The 25041-nt window shown below is 45.8% G+C and overlaps 1 protein-coding gene across 1 annotated transcript in view; it reads left to right on the top strand.

The window, feature by feature from the left end:
- LOC141123171 (uncharacterized) overlaps nucleotides 1-24825 on the top strand; it is a 100252-nt gene extending 75427 nt beyond the window's left edge. Inside the window, exons 6-9 of the mRNA XM_073612034.1 lie at nucleotides 914-946; nucleotides 5358-5512; nucleotides 21604-21689; nucleotides 24106-24825. Coding sequence (XP_073468135.1) covers nucleotides 914-946; nucleotides 5358-5512; nucleotides 21604-21689; nucleotides 24106-24289 — 458 coding nt within the window. The 3' untranslated portion in view covers nucleotides 24290-24825. The remainder of the gene's footprint in view (nucleotides 1-913; nucleotides 947-5357; nucleotides 5513-21603; nucleotides 21690-24105) is intronic.
- Nucleotides 24826-25041: the final 216 nt, after the last annotated feature.

Raw genomic sequence — 25041 nt, 5'->3', positions numbered from 1 at the left:
GGACACTGATGTAAGGGAGACACTGATGGGACACAGTGACCCTGATGTAAGGGAAACTCTGAAGGGACCCTGATGTAAGGGATACTCTGAAGGGATCCTGATGTAAGGGAGACTCTGATGTAAGGGATACACTGATGGGACACTGATGTAAGGGAAACTGTGATGGGACACTGATGTAAGGGAGACTCTGATGGGACACTGATGTAAGGGAGATTCTGATAGGACCCTGATGTAATGGAGACTCTGATGGGACACTAATGTAAGGGAGACACTAATGGGACACTTATGTAAGGGAGACTCTGATGGGCCACTGATGTAAGGGAGACTCTGATGGGACACTGATGTAAGGGAGTCTCTGATGGGACACTGATGTAAGGGAGACTCTGATGGGACACTGATGTAAGGGAGACACTTATGTAAGGGAGACTCTGATGGGACAATGATGTAAGGGAGACTCTGATGGAACACTGATCTAGGGTAGACACTGATGGGACACTGATGTAAGGGAGACTCTGATGGGACACTGATGTAAGGAAGACTCTGATGGGACAATGATGTAAGGGAGACTCTGATGGGAAACTGATGTAGGGGAGACACTGATGGGACCCTGATGTAAGGGAGACTCTGATGGGACACTGATGTAAGGGAGACTCTAATGGGACACTTATGTAAAGGGACAATGATAGGCATCTTGTAGTAAGACAGAAATGTGATGTAATGTACAAGTTCAATACAGTTGGCTACTTTCAATGAATGTTGGTTGATTACCGAGTACTTGCTGTGTTCCCACCCTACTAACTGTAGATTTACTTAAATATTGTAAGATGGATTGATATTCATTTTGGTAGTGATTTCATCCTGTTGACCGATGTCAAAGTATTATGGTATAACTTAGCTTTTGTTTTTTTTCTAGGTGACAATGGGGAGAACTATGAAGAAGACTTGGGTAAGTTCTTGTTTTAGAATAGCATGTGTAAGGCCACATAGAATATGTGTCCATATGATACATATGGGGTCAAACATTACCTACTCTAGACAACACTACCCCCCCCCCCCCCCCCAAAAAAAAAAGAAAACTATACAGATATGCTTTTAAAGATATGTTCATCTTTTGAAAACAAAATAATAAATGCACAATTAGTGCAGGTAAAAAAATAATGTGCATTTATTTATTTATTTTTTGAGTCTGCAGAACACTGCACCCATGATCAGATTGTGGGTGCAATCTCAGTCTCCTGCAGACCCTCAGCATAGCTGTCTGCCCCAATCTCGCAGGTAAGCAGTTACTTGAGAGCAGGAAGATCAATGAACTATAAGAGCGGTCACCAGCACCCTCGCAGTTCATTGAGAACTACAAGCCGTCAGCCGCAATGGCCGATGAAACTTGTGGGCATTTATTTACAGGAAACTGTAAATGAATGATGTGACCATGTAGGCTGAGCCCTGCATGGCCACACTGTTTTCAAATTGTGACAGCGGGGGCAGAGTAAAGACCCCCTACCCACTGGAGGGGATTGGGGGAAAGGCTGCAGATGTTGGAATCTGTTACATATTTCACCCTAAAAACGGGTGGAACATGCAACATGTTGCAAAGTTGAACTTATCCTTTAATCCCTTTTAAAGAAGATGTGTGAAAATCTGGGAGTTCTGATGTGCAAGATGATATGATGAACTCCGATGGGAGGGGAGGCCCAATGACAAATAGCAACGCTCAGGAGATGAGAGCTAGTTACATATCAGTCTAACCCAGAAGTCCAGATGAGGCTGATGGTGGCTTCACATAAAATCTGATTGAACATCCAGCAACCTGAAGATATCTCTAAACAGAAAGTGACAGGTTTGTATTATAGTTGTGGTTTTAATATAGTTTAATATAGTTTCTTTTAATATGTGCAGCACCCTCCTAGTTAGGCTGCTAGGATCTTTTTGGTGCCTCTATAATCAATGGAGTATTTGTTAATTACTTTGGGTGGTTCTGTGTTTCCAAGGTTGAAGGTTTGATTGTTTCCCCCCATATCCTAGAAGATTCTAGAACCCGGATCTCCAAACTACGGCCCTCCAGCTGTTGTGGAACTACATGTCCCATTAGACATTGTAAAACTCTGATATTCGCAGGCATGACTAGGCATGATGCAAATTGTAGTTCCTGAACAACTAGAGATCCACAGTTTGGAGACCCCTGTTCTAGAATAATATTGGGCTGGGAAATCAAATGAGCTGTCAACATTTTTATAGGGCTTCAGCCAAGACCTGGGAAGGTGTGCCCAGTAAGTGGCTGAAGAACACATAAATAGTTTGAGACCTGGAGCAGCCCTGTCCCAGTCCTGGGTCCAGTCCTGAGCAGATACATGTGTAGGTGGAGACACAGAATAAACAGACACAGGTGAAGGTAGAGACACAGATGGAACAGACACAGGTTGAAGAGACACAGGTGTGGGTAGAGACACAGACTGGAGGGACACAGGTGAGGGTAGAGACACAGACTGAAGGGACACAGGTGAGGGTAGAGACAAAGACTGAAGGGACACAGGTGAGGGTAGACACATAGACTGAAGGGACACAGGTGAGGGTAGAGACACAGACTGAAGAGACACAGGTGAGGGTAGAGACACAGACTGAGAGGACACAGGTGAGGGTAGAGACACAGACTGAAGGGACAAAGGTGAGGGTAGAGACACAGATTGAAGAGACACAGGTGAGGGTAGAGACACAGACTGAGAGGACACAGGTGAGGGTAGAGACACAGACTGAACAGACACAGGTGAGGGTAGAGCTAGAGACTGAAGAGACACAGGTGAAGGTAGAGACACAGACTGAACAGACACAGGTGAGTGTAGAGACACAGACTGAAGAGACACAGGTGCGGGTAGAGACACAGACTGAACAGACACAGGTGAGGGTAGAGACACAGACTAATCATACACATGTGAGGGTAGAGACACTGACTGAAGAGATACAGGTGAGGGCAGAGACACAGACTGAACAGACACAGGTGAGGGTAGAGTCACAGACTGAAGGGACACAGGTGAGGGTAGAGTCACAGACTGAAGGGACACAGGTGAGGGTAGAGAAACAGACTGAAGAGACAAAGGTGAGGGTAGAGACACAGACTGAAGGGACACAGGTGAGGGAAGAGGCACAGACTGAACCACAGACACAGGTGAGGGTAGAGACACAGACTGAGAGGACACAGGTGAGGGTAGAGACACAGACTGAGAGGACACAGGTGAGGGTAGAGACACAGACTGAGAGGACACAGGTGAGGGTAGAGACACAGACTGAAGGGACAAAGGTGAGGGTAGAGACACAGATTGAAGAGACACAGGTGAGGGTAGAGACACAGACTGAGAGGACACAGGTGAGGGTAGAGACACAGACTGAACAGACACAGGTGAGGGTAGAGATAGAGACTGAAGAGACACAGGTGAAGGTAGAGACACAGACTGAACAGACACAGGTGAGTGTAGAGACACAGACTGAAGAGACACAGGTGCGGGTAGAGACACAGACTGAACAGACACGGGTGAGGGTAGAGACACAGACTAATCATACACATGTGAGGGTAGAGACACTGACTGAAGAGATACAGGTGAGGGCAGAGACACAGACTGAACAGACACAGGTGAGGGTAGAGTCACAGACTGAAGGGACACAGGTGAGGGTAGAGTCACAGACTGAAGGGACACAGGTGAGGGTAGAGAAACAGACTGAAGAGACAAAGGTGAGGGTAGAGACACAGACTGAAGGGACACAGGTGAGGGAAGAGGCACAGACTGAACCACAGACACAGGTGAGGGTAGAGACACAGACTGAACAGATACAGGTGAGGGTAGAGACACAGACTGATCAGACACAGGTGAAGGTAGAGACACAGACTGAACAGACATGGGTGAGGGTTGAGACACTGATTAAAGAGACATAGGTTAGGGTAGAGACACAGTCTGAACTGATACAGGTGAGGGTAGAGACACAGACTGAACAGACAAAGGTGAGGGTATAAACACAGACTGAAGAGACACAGGTGAGGGTAAAGACACAGACTGAACAACAGACACAGGTGAGGGTAGAGTCACAAACTGAAGAGACACAGGTGAGGGTATAGACACAGACTGAACAGACACAGGTGAGGGTAGAGACACAGACTGATCAGACACATGTGAGGGTAGAGACACTGACTGAAGAGACACGGGTGAGGGCAGAGACACAGACTGAAAAGACACATGTGAGGATAGAGACACAGACTAAACAGACACAGGTGAGGGTAGAGTCACAGACTGAAGGGACACAGGTGAGGGTAGAGACACAGACTGAACAGACACAGGTGAGGGTAGAGACACAGACTCAACACACAGGTGAGGGTAGAGACACAGACTGAAAAGACACAGGTGAGGGTAGAGATAGAGACTGAACAGATACAGTTGAGGATAGAGACACAGACTGAACAGACACAGGTGAGGGTAGAGTCACAGACTGAAGGGACACAGGTGAGGGTAGAGACACAGACTGAACAGACACAGGTGAGGGTAGAGACACAGACTCAACACACAGGTGAGGGTAGAGACACAGACTGAAAAGACACAGGTGAGGGTAGAGATAGAGACTGAACAGATACAGTTGAGGATAGAGACACAGACTGAACAGACACATGTGAGGGTAGAGACACAGACTGAACAGACACAGGTGAAGGTAGAGACACAGACTAAACACACAGGTGAGGGTAGAGACACAGACTGAACTGACATAGGTGAGGATGGAGACACAGACTGAAGAGACACAGGTGAGGGTAGAGACATAGACTGAACAGATACAGGTGAGGGTAGAGACATAGACTGAACAGATACAGTTGAGGATAGAGACACAGACTGAACAGACACATGTGAGGGTAGAGACACAGACTGAACAGACACAGGTGAAGGTAGAGACACAGACTGAAGAGACACAGGTGAGGATAGAGACACAGACTGAAGAGACACAGATGAGGGTAGAGACACAGACTAAACACACAGGTGAGGGTAGAGACACAGACTGAACTGACATAGGTGAGGATGGAGACACAGACTGAAGAGACACAGGTGAGGGTAGAGACACAGACTGAAGAGACACAGGTGAGGGTAGAGACACAGACTGAAGAGACACAGGTGACAGTGGAGACACAGACTGATCAGACACAGGTGAGGATAGAGACACAGACTGAACAACAGATACAGGCTTGCTGTCAGAAGAGAAAAGTCAAGGAACACCCTTGGTTATTGTTTAATAAAATACTTATAAAGACAGAAGACCCCCTCAATCCTGGAAAATCCCCAATTATCTCTGATCTTCTTATTTAGCCCCCCCCCCTCCCTTGTCTTCTCCAGGCATGGACCCCTATTGTCCCGTGGGTTGGAAGCAGATAAATGAGGCGTGTTACTATTTCTCCAGTGAGAAAGATGTTCGATTTAAGGCAGATGGGGACTGCCAGAAGAGGAACGCCACACTGGCCAAAATCCAGGAGAGTGACTTCACCCTAAAGGTACAAAAACTTAAACCATTATAGGGGAATATGACCAGAGACGATACAATGTAATATTGATCACACATCACTAGCCAGATATGAGGACTATTGCTTATGGGTGGAGAAATGAAAGCAGAAAGTGATCTTTATGGGTGAGCAGACCAAGAACTGGGCAATCAGTGGTCATGTGACCACCCGCTTTTTGGCCTTAGAGCCAGTGTTGGACAGTTACAGAATAGAGGTGAGTATGCGCAATTTTTTTTTGTTTGTTTTTTTTTTTGTGAACCCAAAACTTCTCCTTTAATGATGACACATGTTGATCTCCATTGACAGCCCCTTATTTAATGAAACAATTGTGGGGTTAGATTCAAATGTTTTTTGGGGTGATCAACACTTTCCCGGATTACCATTGCTATAATACCGGTGGATCCGGCCTCTGTGAAAAGTTATTTTACATCTGTGTCTAAGGCTTGGGCAACATATACGTGCACAAAATCGTGACATGCAAAGAAACGCAGTGCCCTTTAGCTCTTTTATTCTTATTGGCACCCCCACCTATCTTCAACTGTGTGCTTGGCATGACCCAATTGTACAAAAGTGTCAGGGACTTCTGGAATGGGCTGCCCTACGCGCAACACATGTGAATGTGCTGGAAACAGGCATGCACCTGCACACCCATAGTAGCGTGAACTAAGCCTTAAAGCCATAGTAAACCCAAAAACAAACATTTATTATATTGCAGCTTTGCAGTTCTTAAATGTGATGGCTGCATTAGTTTTCTTTCTTTTATTTTCATCTGGTAAACTGGCCAATAAATCTATTATTTTGCAGAAAAATAATTTCTCTCTTGCAGATGTAGCAGTTACAAGGATAAGACAGGATAAGACAAACAATTTATTACTGATAGGGGTGCCCAAAATGATCAGCTTTTATATATTTATGTAAAACCTTTATCCCAAAAGGGAAAAAAAAATGTTACTGTAACTGATTATAACGTATGATCTGAAATCTGGCTTCAGTTTGTTAGCGTATCTAAATCTGCTAGTCCATCTAACACCCCCCCCCCCCAGACTGACAATGCTGCTATGGTGGTGCTCTAGTACAGGAGGTTTGTTATTGGCCAGCTCACCAAATGAAAATAAAGGGAGAGAAACCATAAAAAAAATACTAATGCAGCCATCACATCTAGAGAAGCTGCAATATAATACATTTTTGGGTTTGGGATTTTTTAATGCTTTAAAGTTAACTGCAGAAAATACATGGTTCCAGATTAAAATAGTAACACCACAATTCAGCCACCAGGTGGAGGAAGAAAAAAAATCTGTCATCAAAGTTTGTAAGGAGATTTTTTTCAGGCTTTTCAAAGCACACGCTATTACAGCTCCAGCAGTAGAGGTCTTCTGTGAAAGGACAGAGTTCCATTTGAACTTTGACCTGACCCAGGCAAAATCTCTGCAACTCCAGGTGCATTAGGGGGCCCAGGTTTGGTAACCTGTTCCTTGGAAAGACCTGGTAAAATGCAAAGCAGTTTCTAGCAATTAGACTAATATGCAGGGCCGATCCTAGGGTCACCGGAGCCCGGGTGCAAAAATATTTCTGGCGCCCCCACATGGGCGTGGTCATCTTACCAACTCCTCCCCTTTACAAATGTTTCTATGGCAACGACTCAAACACAGAGATGCTCCCCTAAGAAGTCTTTGTTACCCTGGGATCCTCCTGTGATCTTTTAATAAAGAAATACATAATAAATAATAATAAAGAATACAGGAAGAGTGTACACTAATGAGACCTGGAGGGGAGTCTCTCTGATGCACACAGAGAGGGCTTCTGTTAGAGAGTCTGTTAGAAGGAGCCCCCAGACATATTACAGAAGATGGTCATGGTCAAAGACTGCAGACATAATACAGGAGATGGTCAAAGACTGCAGACATAGTACAAGAGATGATCAGAGACTGCAGACATAGTACAGGAGATGATCAGAGACTGCAGACATAGTACAAGAGATGATCAGAGACTGCAGACATAGTACAGGAGATGGTCAGAGACTGCAGACAAGATATAAGAGATGATCAGAGACTGCAGACATAGTACAAGAGATGATCAGAGACTGCAAACAGGATATAAGAGATGATCAAAGACTGCAGACATAGTACAGGAGATGGTCAGAGACTGCAGACATAATACAGGAGATGATCAGAGACTGCAGACATAGTACAGGAGATGGTCAGAGACTGCAGACATAGTACAGGAGATGGTCAGAGACTGCAGACATAGTACAGGAGATGATCAGAGACTGCAGACATAATACAGGAGATGATCAGAGACTGCAGACATAGTACAGGAGATGGTCAGAGACTGCAGACATAATACAGAAGATGGTCAGAGACTGCAGACATAATACAGAAGATGGTCAGAGACTGCAGACATAATACAGGAGATGATCAGAGACTGCAGGCATACTACAGGAGATGATCAGAGACTGCAGACAGGATTTAAGAGATGATCAGAGACTGCAGACATAGTACAGGAGATGATCAGAGACTGCAGGCATACTACAGGAGATGGTCAGAGACTGCAGACATACTACAGGAGATGATCAGAGACTGCAGACAGGATTTAAGAGATGATCAGAGACTGCAGATATAGTACAGGAGATGATCAGAGACTGCAGACATAGTACAGGAGATGATCAGAGACTGCAGACAGAGTACAGGAGATGATCAGAGACTGCAGACATAGTACAGGAGATGATCAGAGACTGCAGACATAGTACAGGAGATGATCAGAGACTGCAGACACAGTACAGGAGATGATCAGAGACTGCAGACATAGTACAGGAGATGATCAGAGACTGCAGACATAGTACAGGAGATGATCAGAGACTGCAGACATAGTACAGGAGATGATCAGAGAATGCAGACATAGTACAGGAGATGATCAGAGACTGCAGACATAATACAGGAGATGGTCAGAGACTGCAGACATACTACAGGAGATGATCAGAGACTGCAGACAGGATTTAAGAGATGATCAGAGACTGCAGACATAGTACAGGAGATGATCAGAGACTGCAGACAGGATATAAGAGATGATCAGAGACTGCAGACATAGTACAGGAGATGATCAGAGACTGCAGACAGAGTACAGGAGATGATCAGAGACTGTAGACACAGTACAGGAGATGATCAGAGACTGCAGACATAGTACAGGAGATGATCAGAGACTGCAGACACAGTACAGGAGATGATCAGAGACTGCAGACATAGTACAGGAGATGATCAGAGACTGCAGACATAGTACAGGAGATGATCAGAGAATGCAGACATAGTACAGGAGATGATCAGAGACTGCAGACATAATACAGGAGATGATCAGAGACTGCAGACATAGTACAGGAGATGGTCAGAGACTGCAGACATAGTACAGGAGATGGTCAGAGACTGCAGACATAGTACAGGAGATGATCAGAGACTGCAGACATAATACAGGAGATGATCAGAGACTGCAGACATAGTACAGGAGATGATCAGAGACTGCAGACATAGTACAGGAGATGATCAGAGACTGCAGACATGATATAAGAGATGATCAGAGACTGCAGACAGGATATAAGAGATGATCAGAGACTGCAGACATAGTACAGGAGATGGTCAGAGACTGCAGACATATTACAGGAGATGGTCAGAGACTGCAGACATAGTACAGGAGATGATCAGAGACTGCAGACATAGTACAGGAGATTATCAGAGACTGCAGACAGAGTACAGGTGATGATCAGAGACTGCAGATAGAGTACAGGAGATGATCAGAGACTGCAGACATAGTACAGGAGATGATCAGAGACTGCAGACATAGTACAGGAGATGATCAGAGACTGCAGACAGGATATAAGAGATGATCAGAGACTGCAGACAGGATATAAGAGATGATCAGAGACTGCAGACATAGTACAGGAGATGGTCAGAGACTGCAGACATAGTACAGGAGATGATCAGAGACTGCAGACATAGTACAGGAGATGATCAGAGACTGCAGTCATAGTACAAGAGATGATCAGAGACTGCATTTCCTATGAACGTTAGTAGATAATGGCAGATCGGCCCTCTCACCTGACCCAGCGATACAGCAACAGTTCCTCTGATCAGGAGTCAGCTCACTCTGAATTGCCCGTGGCGACTCCGCTGGGTAGAGCCCAGATCTGTATTCCGGCAATGACTCCATTTCTTTCTCTGCCAGGGATGGCGCTAGGCTGTGTGGCTTTCCCTCTGGTGACGCAGGTCAGCAGGGTTCTCTCTCTGATGGTGTTCCCTCAGCACTGTCCTCTCCCTCTGGAGTCCTGGGTGTACTTCCCTGAAAGCTTTCCCGGGCTCCTGGCTCTCTCTCTCCCATTCAGCTGAGCATGCTGTGTGAGCTGCAGTTTCCGTGTTACAGTGGGGCTGCCAGTCCTCGGGACTACATGTCCCACAATCCTCTTCTCTGCTCCTTTTCTATTCTTTTTTTTCCCTGGGTATATGAAGGCAGGGGAAGATACATAGTGGGCAGCTGTGCTGGCAAGCGCTGCTCACTAGTACAGCAGCGTGCGCAAGAGGGAGAGGGAGGGGGGAAAGAAGAGCCCGCAGCTGCATTGGCATCACTAGGGTTGGGGTCACCCCCCCTTCCACCAACTATAGTCGCCCCTCAGTACAGACCCCCCCTCCACTAAGTATAGACCCCCTCCATCAGTGCAGAACCCGCACTAAGTATAAACCCCTCCCTCAGTACAGAACTTACTCAGTACAGACCCCCCCAGGAAACCCCCCCTCCATTAGTACAGACCCCCCCAGGACAGACCCCCCTCCATTAGTACAGACCCCCCAGGACAGACCCCCCTCCATTAGTACAGACCCCCCAGGACAGATCCCCCTCCATTAGTACAGACCCCCCCAGGACAGAGCCACCCCTCCATTATTACAGGCCCCCCAGGACAGACCCCCCAGAACAGACCCCCCCTCCATTACTATAGACCCCCCAGGACAGAGCCCCCTCCATTAGTACAGACCCCCCAGGACAGACCCCCTCCATTAGTACAGACCCCCCAGGACAGAGCCCCCCTCCATTACTACAGACCCCCAGGACAGACCCCCCTCCATTAGTACAGACCCCCCAGGACAGACCCCCCTCCATTACTACAGACCCCCCAGGACAGACCCCCCCTCCATTACTACAGACCCTCCAGGACAGAGCCCCCTCCATTAGTACAGACCCCCCAGGACAGAGCCCCCCTCCATTACTACAGACCCCCAGGACAGAGCCCCCCTCCATTACTACAGACCCCCCAGGACAGACCCCCCTCCATTACTACAGACCCCCCAGGACAGACCCCCTCCATTAGTACAGACCCCAAGGACAGAGCCCCCCTCCATTACTACAGACCCCCCCAGGACAGAGCCACCCCTCCATTACTACAGACCCCCCAGGACAGAGCCCCCTCCATTAGTACAGACCCCCCAGGACAGACCCCCCAGGACAGAGCCCCCCTCCATTACTACAGACCCCCCAGGACAGAGCCCCCTCCATTAGTACAGACCCCCCAGGACAGACCCCCTCCATTAGTACAGACCCCCAGGACAGAGCCCCCCTCCATTACTAAAGACCCCCCCAGGACAGAGCCACCCCTCCATTACTACAGACCCCTCAGGACAAAGCCCCTTCCATTAGTACAGACCCCCCAGGACAGACCCCCAGGACAGAGCCCCCCTCCATTACTACAGACCCCCCCAGGACAGACCCCCTCCAATAGTACAGACCCCTCCAGGACAGAGCCACCTCTCCATTACTACAGACCCCCAGGACAGAGCCCCCTCCATTAGTACAGACCCCCCAGGACAGACCCCCCTCCAATACTACAGACCCCCCAGGACAGAGCCCCCCTCCATTACTACAGACCCCCCAGGACAGACCCCCCTCCATTACTACAGACCCCCAGGACAGACCCCCCCTCTATTAGTAATGACCCCCCAGGACAGAGCCCCCCCTCCATTACTACAGACCCCCCAGGACAGAGCCCCCCTCTATTAGTAATGACCCCCCCAGGACAGAGGCCCCCCCTCCATTACTACAGACCCCCCAGGACAGAGCCCCCCTCTATTAGTAATGACCCCCCAGGGCAGACCCCCCTCCTCCATTAGTACAGACCCCCCCCTCCATTAGGGTACAGTACACATGATAAAAACACCCGGGCGGCAGCTGGAGAGGAGAGTGTGCAGCCGCGCTGCCCGGGTGGAGAACAGAAGAGTACACAGCAGGAGTGAGAGACACAGAGAGGAGGAGAATGTGTCAGCACGGACCGCTCCCCCCTGGCACGCGAGACATCACTCACTGCACGGCTGGTCTCTCTCCACACAGAGACCAGCCGCTCTGCCTCCCTTCTCATCTTCGGCTGGCCTGGCTGTTCTCCTTCTCTGACAGGAGGGAGGGGCTTGAGCAGTAAATACAGTGGCGCCTTTCTTCTTAGAACACCAGCGGAGAGGCGCCGCAGGACACAAACAAGAGGAGGAGAAGGAGGGAAGGGAGCACTCTGGCGCTTCAGCGCCCCCACCTCCCTGGCGCTGGGGTGCACTGCACCCCGTCTGGGATCGGCCCTGCTAATATGTCAGATGTAGTGCAAAATTTTGGCCCAAACATAGCCTGTTCGCCGGTCCGAACAATCCACCGAATGCCCCACAATGCATTTTGCCCTGCTCAGTGCATTCTAAACCCTGAATGACTAAAGCCTTGCACCTGACCGTTGGTTGTCAATTAGGGCACAGAGCACTGCCAGAGCCCTAATTGGACAAAGCGATGAGGGTGTCACAGGTTCTTGCAACACATCTGCCAGCAGCATGCCACCAGCTGTAGAGTATAGCAGGCAAATTTCTCTGCCCCAGCTTCTGCAGCGAAAAAAAAAAATACATTCCCTGCCACCCACAAGCCCAGCGTCTAAATTCCAGCTTGTCCAAATTGTTGGCTTTGCAACTCCTGCCTTTCTGTCTGGTGGATTCTGCCTCCTTCTGTGAATTTGTAGAATGTGCTGTACCACAATGGCAGGTTCCCCGTTTCTATTTCTTTCACGTAAGGCCATTCCAGCTCTGTACAATCATGTGGAAGGCAATGTTTTGGTATCGTTGGACAAGACAGTCAGCAGCAAGGTCCACCTTGCTGCTGACACGTGGTCCAGCAAGCATGGTCAGGGACAATATATTTAATTCACAGCACACTGGGTAACTCTGCTTGCAACTAGGAAGGATGCAAGACAGGCCTCAGTGCTGGAGCTTGTTTTGCCACCACCTCTCCATACAGCTGGTGGTGATGAGGCGAGATCTGTCAGCTCCACCCCCTCCTCCTCCATGCCCTCCTCTGCTGAATTGTCCTATGACCCACCATTACCCCCTTAGCTTTCAAGGGGCTATTCAATGAGTCAGGCTAAAAGTTGCCATGCAGTGCTTCAGCTAGTCTGTCTAGGGGACAGGAACCACACCGGAGCAGAGATTCTATCATCCCTGCAGAGGCAGGCCCAGAGGTGGTTCACGTCACGAAAGCTTGAGCCAGGAATGGTGGTGTGTGATAATGGCACTAACCTCCTGTCCACACTTCGACAGGGAAAGTTGACACATGTGCCATGCCTGGCACATGTCCTTAATTTGAAGGTGCAACATTTCTTAAACAGGTACCCAGGTTTGCAAGATCTTCTAAAGCAGGCCAGAAGAGTCAGTAGCCATTTCAGACAGTCATACACAGCTAGTGTTCGGTTGCCTGAGTTTCTGCGGGAACTCTACCTGCCCATAAACTGCCTGATTTGTGACATGCCCACCAGGTGGAACTCAACTTTGACAATACTGCAGCAGCTGCACATGTAGCAGAGAGCCGTCAACGAGTACCTGTGTGAGTATAGCACAACGACAGGCTCGGGGCACCTAAGCTTTTCCCCCCATACCAATGGCTACTGATAAAGGATGCATGCACTGTACTGTCAACATCTGAGGAGGTGACAAGGATGGTGAGCAATGACAATGCATGCATCAGTGACACAATCCCTGTTGTGTTCCTGCTGGAGCATACTCTGCGTGGAATTATGGACAGGGCACTTGAAGCAGAGCAGCGGGAAGAGGAGGACTTCCTTTCTTCTTAATGCCCGCTTTATGCAGACACCTTTCTTGCAACGCTACAGAACACACAAGAGGAGAGGGAGGAGGAGGTGGATTCTGGTAGTTTTGGAGGCATTGAAGCAGAGGATGACATACATCAATCTTTAGGAGATAGTTTTCAGTCCCCAGAAATCTTTGGAGTAGTACATGGCTGGGAGGAGGCAGTTCCAGTGTAATCCTCTATGATCCCAAGGACTCTCATGCCTCTGCAAACTTGCGGTACATGGGCTCCATGACTCTTTAAAGCCTGCAAAAGGACCCAAGAATTCTTGCTATGAAGGAGAAGGATAATTATTGGTTGGCAACCCTCCTTGGCCACTATTACAAGGGGAAAGTCTCGGAACTCATCCCGTCCTCACAGAGGGAGCAGAGGATGAAATATTTTGAGGACACCTTAAAGAAGAGTTTATGTAATACCTTTTCAAACTCTGCTATGTTACAGTCTCATGGAAAAGCTAGTTTTGAGGCTTCTGTTGGTCAAAGGAGGAGCGGTGGAGAAGGCGGCCCCCTCTGACGTCACGGGGAATGCCACTGGGAAGTCCTTGTCAAGTCCCCGTGCGTCAGAGGGGGGCGGGGTCACCAGGTGCCCCCCCCCGTTATTTAAGAACCGTCAGAAGAGGAGAAACGTCACACAGCGAGAGCCTTCCTCCATGCCATCATGGATGTGGAGCGGCCTGAGGAGAAGAAGGGAAGAAGACACCGCGGAGGAAGATGCCGGACGAGAACACCGGAGGAAGAACCAGAAGAACCAGAAGAAGATGGAGGAAGAAACTGAAGGAAGATAGAAGATAGAAGAAAGAAGATAGAAGATAGAAGAAAGAAGAAGCATTTATATAAAGGAATTGTCAAAAATTGTCTCTTGTCATTTTTAACATCTTTGACAGTTTTTTTGTGAAATGGTAGGGGTACTTTTGTACCCCCTTACCATTTCACACAGGGGGAAGGATGGGATCTGGGGGTCCCCTTGTTAAAGGGGGCTTCCAGATTCTGATAAGCCACTCGCCCGCAGACCCCCACAACCACCGGGCAAGGGTTGTGAGGATGAGGCCCTTGTCCTCATCAACATGGGGACAAGGTGCTTTGGGGGGCTAACCCAAAGCACCCTCCCAATGTTGAGGGCATGTGGCCTGGTACGGTTCAGGAGGGGGGGCGCTCTCTCATCCCCCCTCTCTTCCTGCGGCCTGCCAGGTTGCACACTCGGATAAGGGTCTGGTATGGATTTTTGGGGGGACCACACGCCATTTTTTTTTTAAATTTTGACCTGGGTTCCCCTTAATATCCAGACCTGAAGGGCCTGGTATGGAATTTAGGGGGACCCCCACGTCATTTTTTTTTTCTAATTTCGGTTCGGGGTTTCCCTGTGGGAAATTCCCATGCCGTTTTTATCAATGAACTTTTATGTGTATTGTCGGACCGGCAATTCATTATAGCCGCGAGTAGTTTTGAATGACTTTTTTCCTTTGAAATCTCATTTTGCTGTCAGACTGTTCTAAAAATGGGAAACATGCGCCCCTTTACAGGCATACTATAGACACCCCCCAGGTACGAAATTTAAAGGAATATTACACTTTTATTGTTTCACTTTAAGCATTATTAAAATCACTGCTCCTGAAAAATGGCCATTTTTAAAACTTTTTTTTGCACTGATCCTTGTCCCCTGGGGCAGGACCACTTTTTATGACAATAACTTGCATATAAGCCTTTAAAATGAGCACTTCTGATATCACCCATAGACTTTTAAAGGGTGTTCCGCGGCTTTCGAATTTGCAGCGAACACCCCAAATTGTTCGCTGTTCGGCCAACTGGCGAACAGCCGATATTCGAGTCGAACATGAGTTCGACTCGAACTCGAAGCTCATCCCTAATTTGGTACGACACAGACCCTCCCTGGATCAGGACGTTGCTCCAAACTGGATGGAAGAGCCAGGAGGAAACTGGTCAGAGAGGTGACCAAGAGGCCTCCAGCAACTCTGACAAAGAGGGGTCATTGTGTGCATGTGGGACCAATATCACAAATTTTCCACAAATGTGGCTTGTGTGGGGGGAGAGGTGCAAGAAAAAAAGCCACTCCGCAAGAAAGGCCACATGGAGTCCCCATTGAGCTCTGCCAAAACTCACCTGGAAGATTCTGAGGTCACATGGAAAAATGGCAAAGGTGGGGAATGTCCTTGCATGGCCTAGTCAGAGCCCAGACTTAAACCCCATTGAAAATCTGTGGAATGACTGCAGTCCACAAACTGTCACCATCAAATTTAACTGAAAAGGTTATTTATGCAAAGCAGAGCGGGCAAATATTGCAAAGTCTACAGTAGATGTGCAAAGTTATTAGAGACAAATCCCAACAGACAAAAGGCTGGAATTAAAGCAAAAGGGTGTCCAACAAAATACTAACATAAGGGGGTCCTTTTTCCAACTCAGTACAGGTAAATCTGTTTTTGATTTTTTTTTTTTTTTTTTTCTGACATGTTTGTGTTCTATCTTTCACTTGGATGTTATAAATTGCACAGTAAATACAGTTGGATAAAACAAAAACTGTGTCTGTCTTCACTTCAGTAAACACAGCCTGCAGTTTTACACCCATGGCTAATAGGAGTCCCTTGTTCCGATCTCAAAAAATTGGGAGGTATGCTGAGTGTGCTCAATCTTAAAGGGGTTGTAAACCCTCATGTTTTTTCACCTTAATGCATGCTATGCATTAAGGTAAAAAACTTGGTTTATTTTTTAACGAATTTTGACTAATTTGTTAATTCCAAAATTTCCAAATTTCCGAACTTTTCAATTTCCAAAATTTCCAAATTTCCCAAATTACGAATTTACGAATTTTCGAATTTCCGAATTTCCAAATTTCCGAAATTCTGAATTTCCAAATTTTCACATTTCCAAATTTCGGAAATTCGAAATTTCGGAAATTTGGAAATTCGAAATTTCAGAAATTCAAAATTTCAGAAATTCAAAATTTGGGAAATTTGGAAATTCAACATTTCAGAAATTCAAAATTTTGGAAATTGGAACATTTCGGAAATTCTAAAATTCGAATTCGGAAGTTCGGAAATTAGAAATTACGAAATTCTAAAATTCGAAATTAGGAAATTTGAATATTCGAAATTTCATAAATTTAAAAATTCTAAAATTTGGAAATTTGAAAATCCAAGAATAAGAATGAAAATCTGAAAATTCAAAAGATGGAAAATCTGAAAATTCGAAAACCCGAAAATCTGAAATAATAACTAACTAATAATACGTAATAAATTATAGGTATTGGAATTTCCTTTCAAATTTGGCTGTTAGTGAACGTAACGAATACGAATTTATCCAAAGTTACGAATTATCTGAAATAACAAATGCCGTATCTAAATGAATGGAACGTAACGATCTAATAATAATAAAAAACAATAATAGTAATAAAACCTTTTTATTATTATTTATTATTGATTTGTTCCATTCCATTTGTTTATATACAGCATTTGCAATTTTGGATAATTCGTAACTTTAGATAAATTCGTATTCGTTACCTTCACTAACAGCCAAATTTGATAGGAAATTCCAATACCTATAATTTAATAGTTAATTATTTTTTCAAATTTTACTGATTTTCTTTCTTTTTTTCAGATTTCTGAATTTTCTGATTTACGAAGTTTTGAATTTTAGAATTTTCGAATTCCGAAAATTCGAAAATTCGGATTCGGAAATTTGAAAATTCGGAAATTCGAAAATTTAGAAATTCGAAATTGGGAAATTTGAAAATTCGGAAATTCGAAATTCGGAAATTTGAAAATTCGAATTTTCGGTTTTCTGAATTTCCCAATTCCGAATTTCCAAAAAAAACAAAAAAAAATGAAACGAAAACGAACAAATTTTTTGTCAGTACACATATCTACTGTCCCTCTCTCCACGGGGTCCCCGGGCTCTTGATTGGATAGATTGATAGCAGCGCAGCCATTGGCTCCCGCTGCTGTCAATGAAATCAAATGACGCGGCACTGGGGGGTGGGGCCGAGTCTGGCATTCGCGTCTGTGGACGCAAATGCTGGACTCGGGAGCGGGCCCACAAGGAAACCCTCCCGGGAGAAAGCTGGGGTTATCTGATGTGGGGAGGAGCGATGAGAGCCACCGAGGGACCGCAGAAAAGGATGTTCGGGGCTGCTCTGTGCAAAACGAGCTGCACAGTGGAGGTAAGCAGGATATGTTTGTTATTTTTAAAAAGTAAAAAATGATCCTTTACAATCACTTTAAGCCTGAAACACACCACTAGTTTTTTTTTTGTTCAACCTGCTGACAAAACTGACAGCTCTGGTCGGAGCGGCTTTTCTAATTATCCAACATTAGTTCAGCGATCTCCCCTGCTGAGCTATTGTGTTCTGACAGGGGAACGGCGCTGTCCTTGCCAGAACATTCCAGTCAGCGCTCTCAGCCATTGGATGAGAGTGCTGATTGGGAGTCGATCGGCTGCTGGTTTTTCAGCATAATCCTCTGACGTAAGCCGGCCAAGCGACCAGCTTCTGTCGGATCGGCTGCCATACATATGGGCCGAACGTTGGGCAGTTTTTATTGAACCGCCCGATGTCACCCGACATTCGGCTCGTGTGTACTAGGTTTTAGTAGACAATCATTTTGATCTTACACCGACTCCCAGTCTTCACCATGTGAGGCACTCTTTCATCTATGGGGTTAAACTCACCAGAACGTTGAAATAAATCAGCCTTAAACAACCATCTCCTTCAACCAGACTCCCATCATCAACTCAGAAGGCAGGAAAATGTTATGCTCCAAAAGGGTTCATAAAAACACAGAAATGCTGACATAGCATAGTCCTGCTTTATTAGAGATACCCAAAATACAGCCAACCCTACTTCCAATCTATGTACATTTATAAGCTGTTAAAAGAACATTGAAAGAGAGTGTAGTCACCAAATCGCCTGGTCCCAAACCCGCTCGTGTTGCATACACGGCGTTCGCCTTCACTTCCTGGTTGAGAACAGCTGACGGGGGAGCGCACTCATCACTTCCGGTTACGCCGTAATAGTCACGAACTTACGCGTTTCGTCACTTCAGACTTCAACAGAGGGCACCCTCTGTTGAAGTCGGAAGTGACTAAACACGTTTTGTGACTGGTGACTACACTCTCTCTTTCAATGTTCTTTTAACAGCTTATAAATGTACGTAGATTGGAAGTAGGGTTGGCTGTATTTTGGGTATCTCTAATAAAGCAGGATTATGCTATGTCAGCATTTCTGTGTTTTTATGAACCCTTTTGGAGCATAACATTTGCCTGCCTTCTGAGTTGATGATGGGAGTCTGGTTGAAGGAGATGGTTGTTTAAGGTTGATTTATTTCAACCTTCTGGTGAGTTTAACCCCATAGATGAAAGAGTGCCTCACGTGGTGAAGACTGGGAGTCGGTGTAGGGTGCACATGCAATCCACTACCTAGGATCACCTATCACTATAGACTCATTTTGCTACATCATCATATTTTTTAAAATATATTCTTGTGGAGTTGGACATTTATCCAGCATTAGCACTGTTTTAACATTGGACTGTTTATGAATTAGACTGTTTCTCATATGTTTCTTTTTTGATAATTTTATTACTGTACTGTATGGCAATTCTTATCACTGTACTTTAAACGGCTGCTATTTTATTGAGTCCCTGATAGATTCAAAGTATTAATGGGATCATAGCATTATTGCTATTAATATATATCGTATAAAAAACTTTTTTCTGTCCACATATACTGAGAAGGAGACTCAAGAGTAGTAGGATAATTTGGCAGTGAGCAGTGTACTGAAGACCTGATTTGTGCACTCCTTTTATAAATCATTTTGATCTACTGAAGTCATATCAACGAGGCCATTGTCCCTGATTTTTTTTGTTGTGTCCTCCTGCACTTCCTATATCAGTGGTTGCTCTCCGACTTAGGATAGAGATTCGATTTCTGCACAACTACTACAATAAGAAACGTAACACTAACTTATTTGTTGGGTTCTTTTATGAACAGCGTTGTGGTTGCAAAGGTATTTCCACACTGTACAATCCTCATTGGGTTAGGAATAATCACTGATCACCTGCAAAGTCCTGAGAAACCCATATTGTTCAACTTGGTTCTCTACGATTAGGTCAGTTTCTATGTGTGTGAGCTCTGCTCCCGCTTTCCAGAATCTAACTGCATGAAAACTAAGCAGCACAGTGGCTTAGTAAATAATACTTATGCCTTGCAGCAATGGGTTTGAATCTTGGTCAGGATCGGGACATTGTCATCATGGAGTTTGCATCTTCTCTTGTGTCTGTGAGTTTCTTTCATGAACTCTGGTTTTCTCCTACACTCCAAAGACATGCTGGCAGGTTAATTGGCTTTTGTCCCAGTTGACTTCAGTATGCATTGTGACAGTGTGAGACCATGCCACTGTGTAAATGGGCATGAAGGTGACAACCGGAGGTGAATTTTGCATCGGGGCCGAAAGCTTGAAGATGCCAAAGAGTATTGGACAGGATGGCACCTTCAATCCAGTGTCTGGGCTTTGTGTAACTCTTGCAGCATGTGTGAGTGCACAGGTGTTCAGGGTCATTATAACGCAGGTCTGAGCATAGCTCAAGGCTGGTGGAGTTGGAGGTGCAGTTGCTGCAGCCAGGCGGAAGGTGTGCTCCTGTCTGGAGACCAAGGCAATATCCCAGAGACAGCACTCCATGTGAGAGAGGTTCCAGGCCATATGACCAAGAGAACTGGGCCAGTTAGCCCAAAGAATTTCCGAGAGTTGGACATGATTGCACAGATAACCTGCACATGTCTCTGTACACGTATGTGCTCATTGTAGGGTTTTTCTTGCTCAGCTTCACATTAAAATAAATTTGGATATGGTAGTCACTTTTCACATAGCCCCTTCATCTACCAGTCTCTGCTCATGTCTGATTCTTCGCTAGGAAAGCCCCACCTGGTAGAGCCTACAACCAGGCCAAGATGGTGCTGGATGAACATCTGGACCCATCATCCCAGTGTACATAGTCTGAGGTTGTTTGTAGAGTTGATCTTCAAAGGCTTGTGGGAGTCTGTTGTGTTACAGGGTTAGGACCAATACCAAATGATCATTCCACATGACCAACCTCAAGATATTTAAGCATCAGCAAATAATATGTCACGTTAACAACACTAGTAGTCAGACTTCCAATTGGGGGGAAACAGACAGTGCTTCCATACTTAGCCCAGGCCTCCTCTGACCCAATGGGTAGCCCCAGTGCTGTGTTATTTCAGCAGAGGGAAATGGTGCAACATTAGTCTAATTCTCTCCTCTTCTCACTCCTTCCTCCCCGATCCACTGGTAGTGTGCAAGGACAGCTGGGCTGTGTGCACAGAAGAACCTGGGGTAGATTCCAGCCTCTGTGGATGAGGAGTCACCAGGCATGGGAAAGGGGTGACCAGAACTTATGAGGAGACACTGGAGGGGGTTAAAGTACATGAAGAGACACTGGATGGCTTTCAATAGGCTACATGGAGCACCATGATTTTTAATGGTGGCTCTGCTTATGATTTCCTGTTTTGCACTATTTTCCTTATTCAATAACTAGAAGAGAAATGGTTGTAGTGTGACCCCTTTCCTCCTTCTACCTCTACCCAGCCAGTGATATCACTAACAGCCACTGTAAACCCAAGTACAGTTCTTACAACACTCATAGAGGAATAGGCTAACATTCACTTTATGGGGTTTTCTTCATTGTGTTAAGAGGCTCTCTCTATAAATTATAAAGAAAATTTCTCTGGATGAAATGAAATAAGAACTTTCCATGTCACCCTTTAACAACCAACCTAATTCAAGCCTGCAATGTAAAATTATATTTGGAAAATTAAAGTACAAATATGATTGGGTGTGGATCAGTCCAAATAGATCTTATTACAGATGCATTCTGCAGATGTTGTCAGTTGGGTTTCCACCAAATTTACCTTTTTATGGATTTCAGGCAAAGATTCAGAAGGACAAAAGAAGTTTCTGGATTGGTTTGAGAAAACTTGACAGTTCCTGGATCTGGCCGGATGAGAGTGTGCAGTGAGTAATCCTCCCAATAATCATATGTAGACTATACGGTGGGAACTTGGAAGGAGAGCATTTTTTAACTTGAAATTAACATCTGATGTCATTATCAATTCTTGCTTGTATCCAAGATCCATCCCCATGACCTCTGCACTGAGCCCTGCCCTCCCAGCGCAGTAAAGTGCAATGTTTGGATCTTTAAAGGGTTTTGGGTCTCTCAGGACTGTTCTTGCTCAGTTTGGGCCTGGGCCATTAAGCTCTGTAGGTTTGGTCCTATATAGGTAGCTGATCAAATGAGGAATTTTTTTCCGTGTATGCTTATCTGCCACACATCTTTTTCCCGTTATCAGTAGAAGGACTTTTTTTCAGTCATGAGTTTGCTTGAAGTGAAAGTGTATATCACCCGCGCCACAGAACCTGAAAATTAAATGAGTAGATGAGGCCAGCCGCTGTTCAAAATATTAAGTGAATGTAAAGGTTGCACAAAAGACAGCTTGCCCTCCAAAGAGTAAACCCCGTGAAGAAAAGAATATACTGCCGTGATAACTAAATAAATGAATAAATAAATAACATGTGAAATAAGTGTAAATATTGATGTGACTAATACCAATGTGTAGCACCCTGGAGTTTAGTCAGGAAGCTCCTCACAAATTGACTTGCCAAGAGTAGTTATCTTGGTCGATTGATAGGGATCTATTGATTTCTCCCTAAGTTTGGTCTTGTTGCACTTTTCTCTTCTACCACTAGGTGGCCGGGCACTTGGTGGTACTAGATACGAGAAGGGCAACCCAAGGTCAGGTTATGGGTATCTCTGCCAATGGGCAGGTTTTCTTGAATCTCTTGGCCTACTGTGAGAGCCTATATATTCAGGTGAGTTCAGGTGATCTGTGTTCTGTGCCACCTAGACGGCTGTCTGGGTGGACGTGTGTCGTACCCCCCCGGGCTGCTAGGGCAGAGATTGGGCCTATCCCAGGGGCATCTGGCTGCTAGGCTGTGTGAGGGCCTATCCAGAAGTGAGAGAGCAGCGCAGGGTTGGGATTGCGGCTTGCAGTCCAACCAGAAGTGATGGTTCTGCCGGCCGGAGAACCTGTCAGTGGTCGGAGATAGAAGGGAAGCTGTCACCATGAAGGGACCAGTCGCCTTTACAAGGGACCACAGTGAGTAACTGAAGCAAGTATTGGAACCATATTCTCACCGAAAGGGCACGGGGGAGAACCTGAAAACTTCATGCGGTGATCAAGTCAGGGACCCAACCAGCGGAGGAGATGCTTACAGAGCAGCCTTGTGTGTCAAGCCAGGGAAGGAGCCGGTTAGCAGGGGTGAAGCTTGAGAAGTATCTGGAGTGCCAAGCTAGGGACCCAGCAGAGAAGCAGGGGTGACGCTTGAGGGAGACACCAATGCAAACCTTGGAGGAGCTCAAGGGATTCAGAGTCAGTGAATCAGAGGGTCTAGTGGGAGACCAGGAGCTCAGTTTCGAAGAACTACAAGGAGCAGTTGTAGTGGAGCTGAAAGAACTGTTACGTTTGAGTTAGGAACTGTTAATGGACTGTTGCCATAGGAGACAGTATTCCTGCAAGTGCAGATGTGGCTTCTTGCTGGGGCCTTTGCCTGTACGGCTCTCCTCCTATTGAAGTCTTGGAGTCTGCCAATTGAGTTTGCAACAATTTAAGGGTGTCCTGGCCCTAACCCTCTTTCCCTTGCAAAATATAAAAAGGACTGTTAAAGAAATAAAACCTCTTTTGCATCCAAACTGTCTGGCGCCCAATGACATTTACCACCTTTGCACCCACTATGCCTCACAACCCACCACATATTGAAGGATGTCAGCGATCTGTGGCCTTGAAGGTTCTCATTAGACCGGAAGAGGTTCTGCTACAAATGGCATGGGATCAAATGAATAAATTGGTAAATAAATAAATGTCCAAAGAACTGCGGAAAGATGAATCATAAAAAGTCCATAGACGTAAATCTTGTGTAATCCCAGCGGTGGCTTCACAAACATTTATCGGGTAGGTGAATATGTCTACTCACCAGATGGGATGGATCCTCCTACCCTACTGCAGGAGAGATCATACAGGCTTGTGGGGTCCACCCGACCACCTGGGTCTTTAAACGGATCCTTTGATGTCCTACACCTCGGAACAGGATGTGACAGATGGGATGGATCCTCCTACCCTACACCATTGGTACAGTACCACATCAATATTTACACTTATTTCACATGCTATTTATTTATTCATTTATTTAGTTATCACAGCAGTATATTGATTCATTTCTTCATGTGGTTCACTATTTGGAGGGCAAGCGCTGTCTGCTCAAATCTTTTGTGCAACCTTTACATCAGTTTGCTTGCCTTCAGGCCCACAGATAGAAACCATTTATTCCAATGATAGAAATGATGGAAATGAAGACACTTTTTTCTTTTTCACAGGGAAGATTTCAAACCCAATGGGGGACTATGTGCCAAGGCTTCACCTGCCCTGGAGAGCCAACTGTGTAGTTCCTCCTTGCCCTGGATCTGTCAGAAGAAGGCCATGAAATGCAGATTGGAGGCTGAGGATCTGCGCTGCTTTTTGGAGAAGATCCAAGTCTTTGGAGAGAAGATAAATGAATAAGATGGAGCTAACAGGCTTCTTCAATGAGAACTTGTAAACTGTAAGAGCCAACAGCAGCCAATCATAACAAGTGACTGGTCAGATCAGGAAAAAATGATTTCTGATTGGTTGCAGGGCCTGCTGCTCTTTTCACCATGTTTATGGGTAAAGCAAGTCATGTATTATGTCATTGTTTATGCATAATGATGTGTGGTTTGGTCACATTGGGGTTGATTTTTTCTAAAACTGGAGAGTGCAAAATCTGGTGCAGCTCTGTATATAAGCCAATCAGCTTCCAGTTTTCTGGGTTTTTTTTGTCAAAGCTTAATTGAACAAGCTGAAGTAAGAAGCTGATTGGCTACCATGCACAGCTTCACCCTATTTTACACTCTTCCGTTTTAGTAAATCAACCCCATTGCCTCTTATGTTCAGACATTGCTGCTGATTATTCTCCAACTTCTCAGTTTTTGCAGTAGAGCGGTCAAAGTGAACTGTAAAAAATGGCCCCATGTAAAGAGATCTCAATAAGAATAGGAATAAACAAGAGATAGAAAGCATATAGTTAAGTGGTTGAATGAAATTCGACATGTCACGCTGGTTACATGTTAGTGGATGTTGGTGTCCATGCCCCCCATGATAGAAATGATGGAAATGAAGACACTTTTCTGGTTTTACACAGAAGATTTCCAACCCAAAGGGGCGTTTTGGGTCAAGGACACAACATTTAATGCTGGTTGTGCTTGTGTCAACAGGTATTGGTGTCCATGATCACT

The sequence above is a fragment of the Aquarana catesbeiana genome, linkage group LG01 (genome assembly GCF_042186555.1).
Source record: "Aquarana catesbeiana isolate 2022-GZ linkage group LG01, ASM4218655v1, whole genome shotgun sequence".
In the NCBI taxonomy this organism is placed as follows: Eukaryota; Metazoa; Chordata; class Amphibia; order Anura; family Ranidae; genus Aquarana; species Aquarana catesbeiana.
Note: the sequence above shows the minus strand (reverse complement) of the source record. Positions and strands in the feature narration are given on the sequence as shown.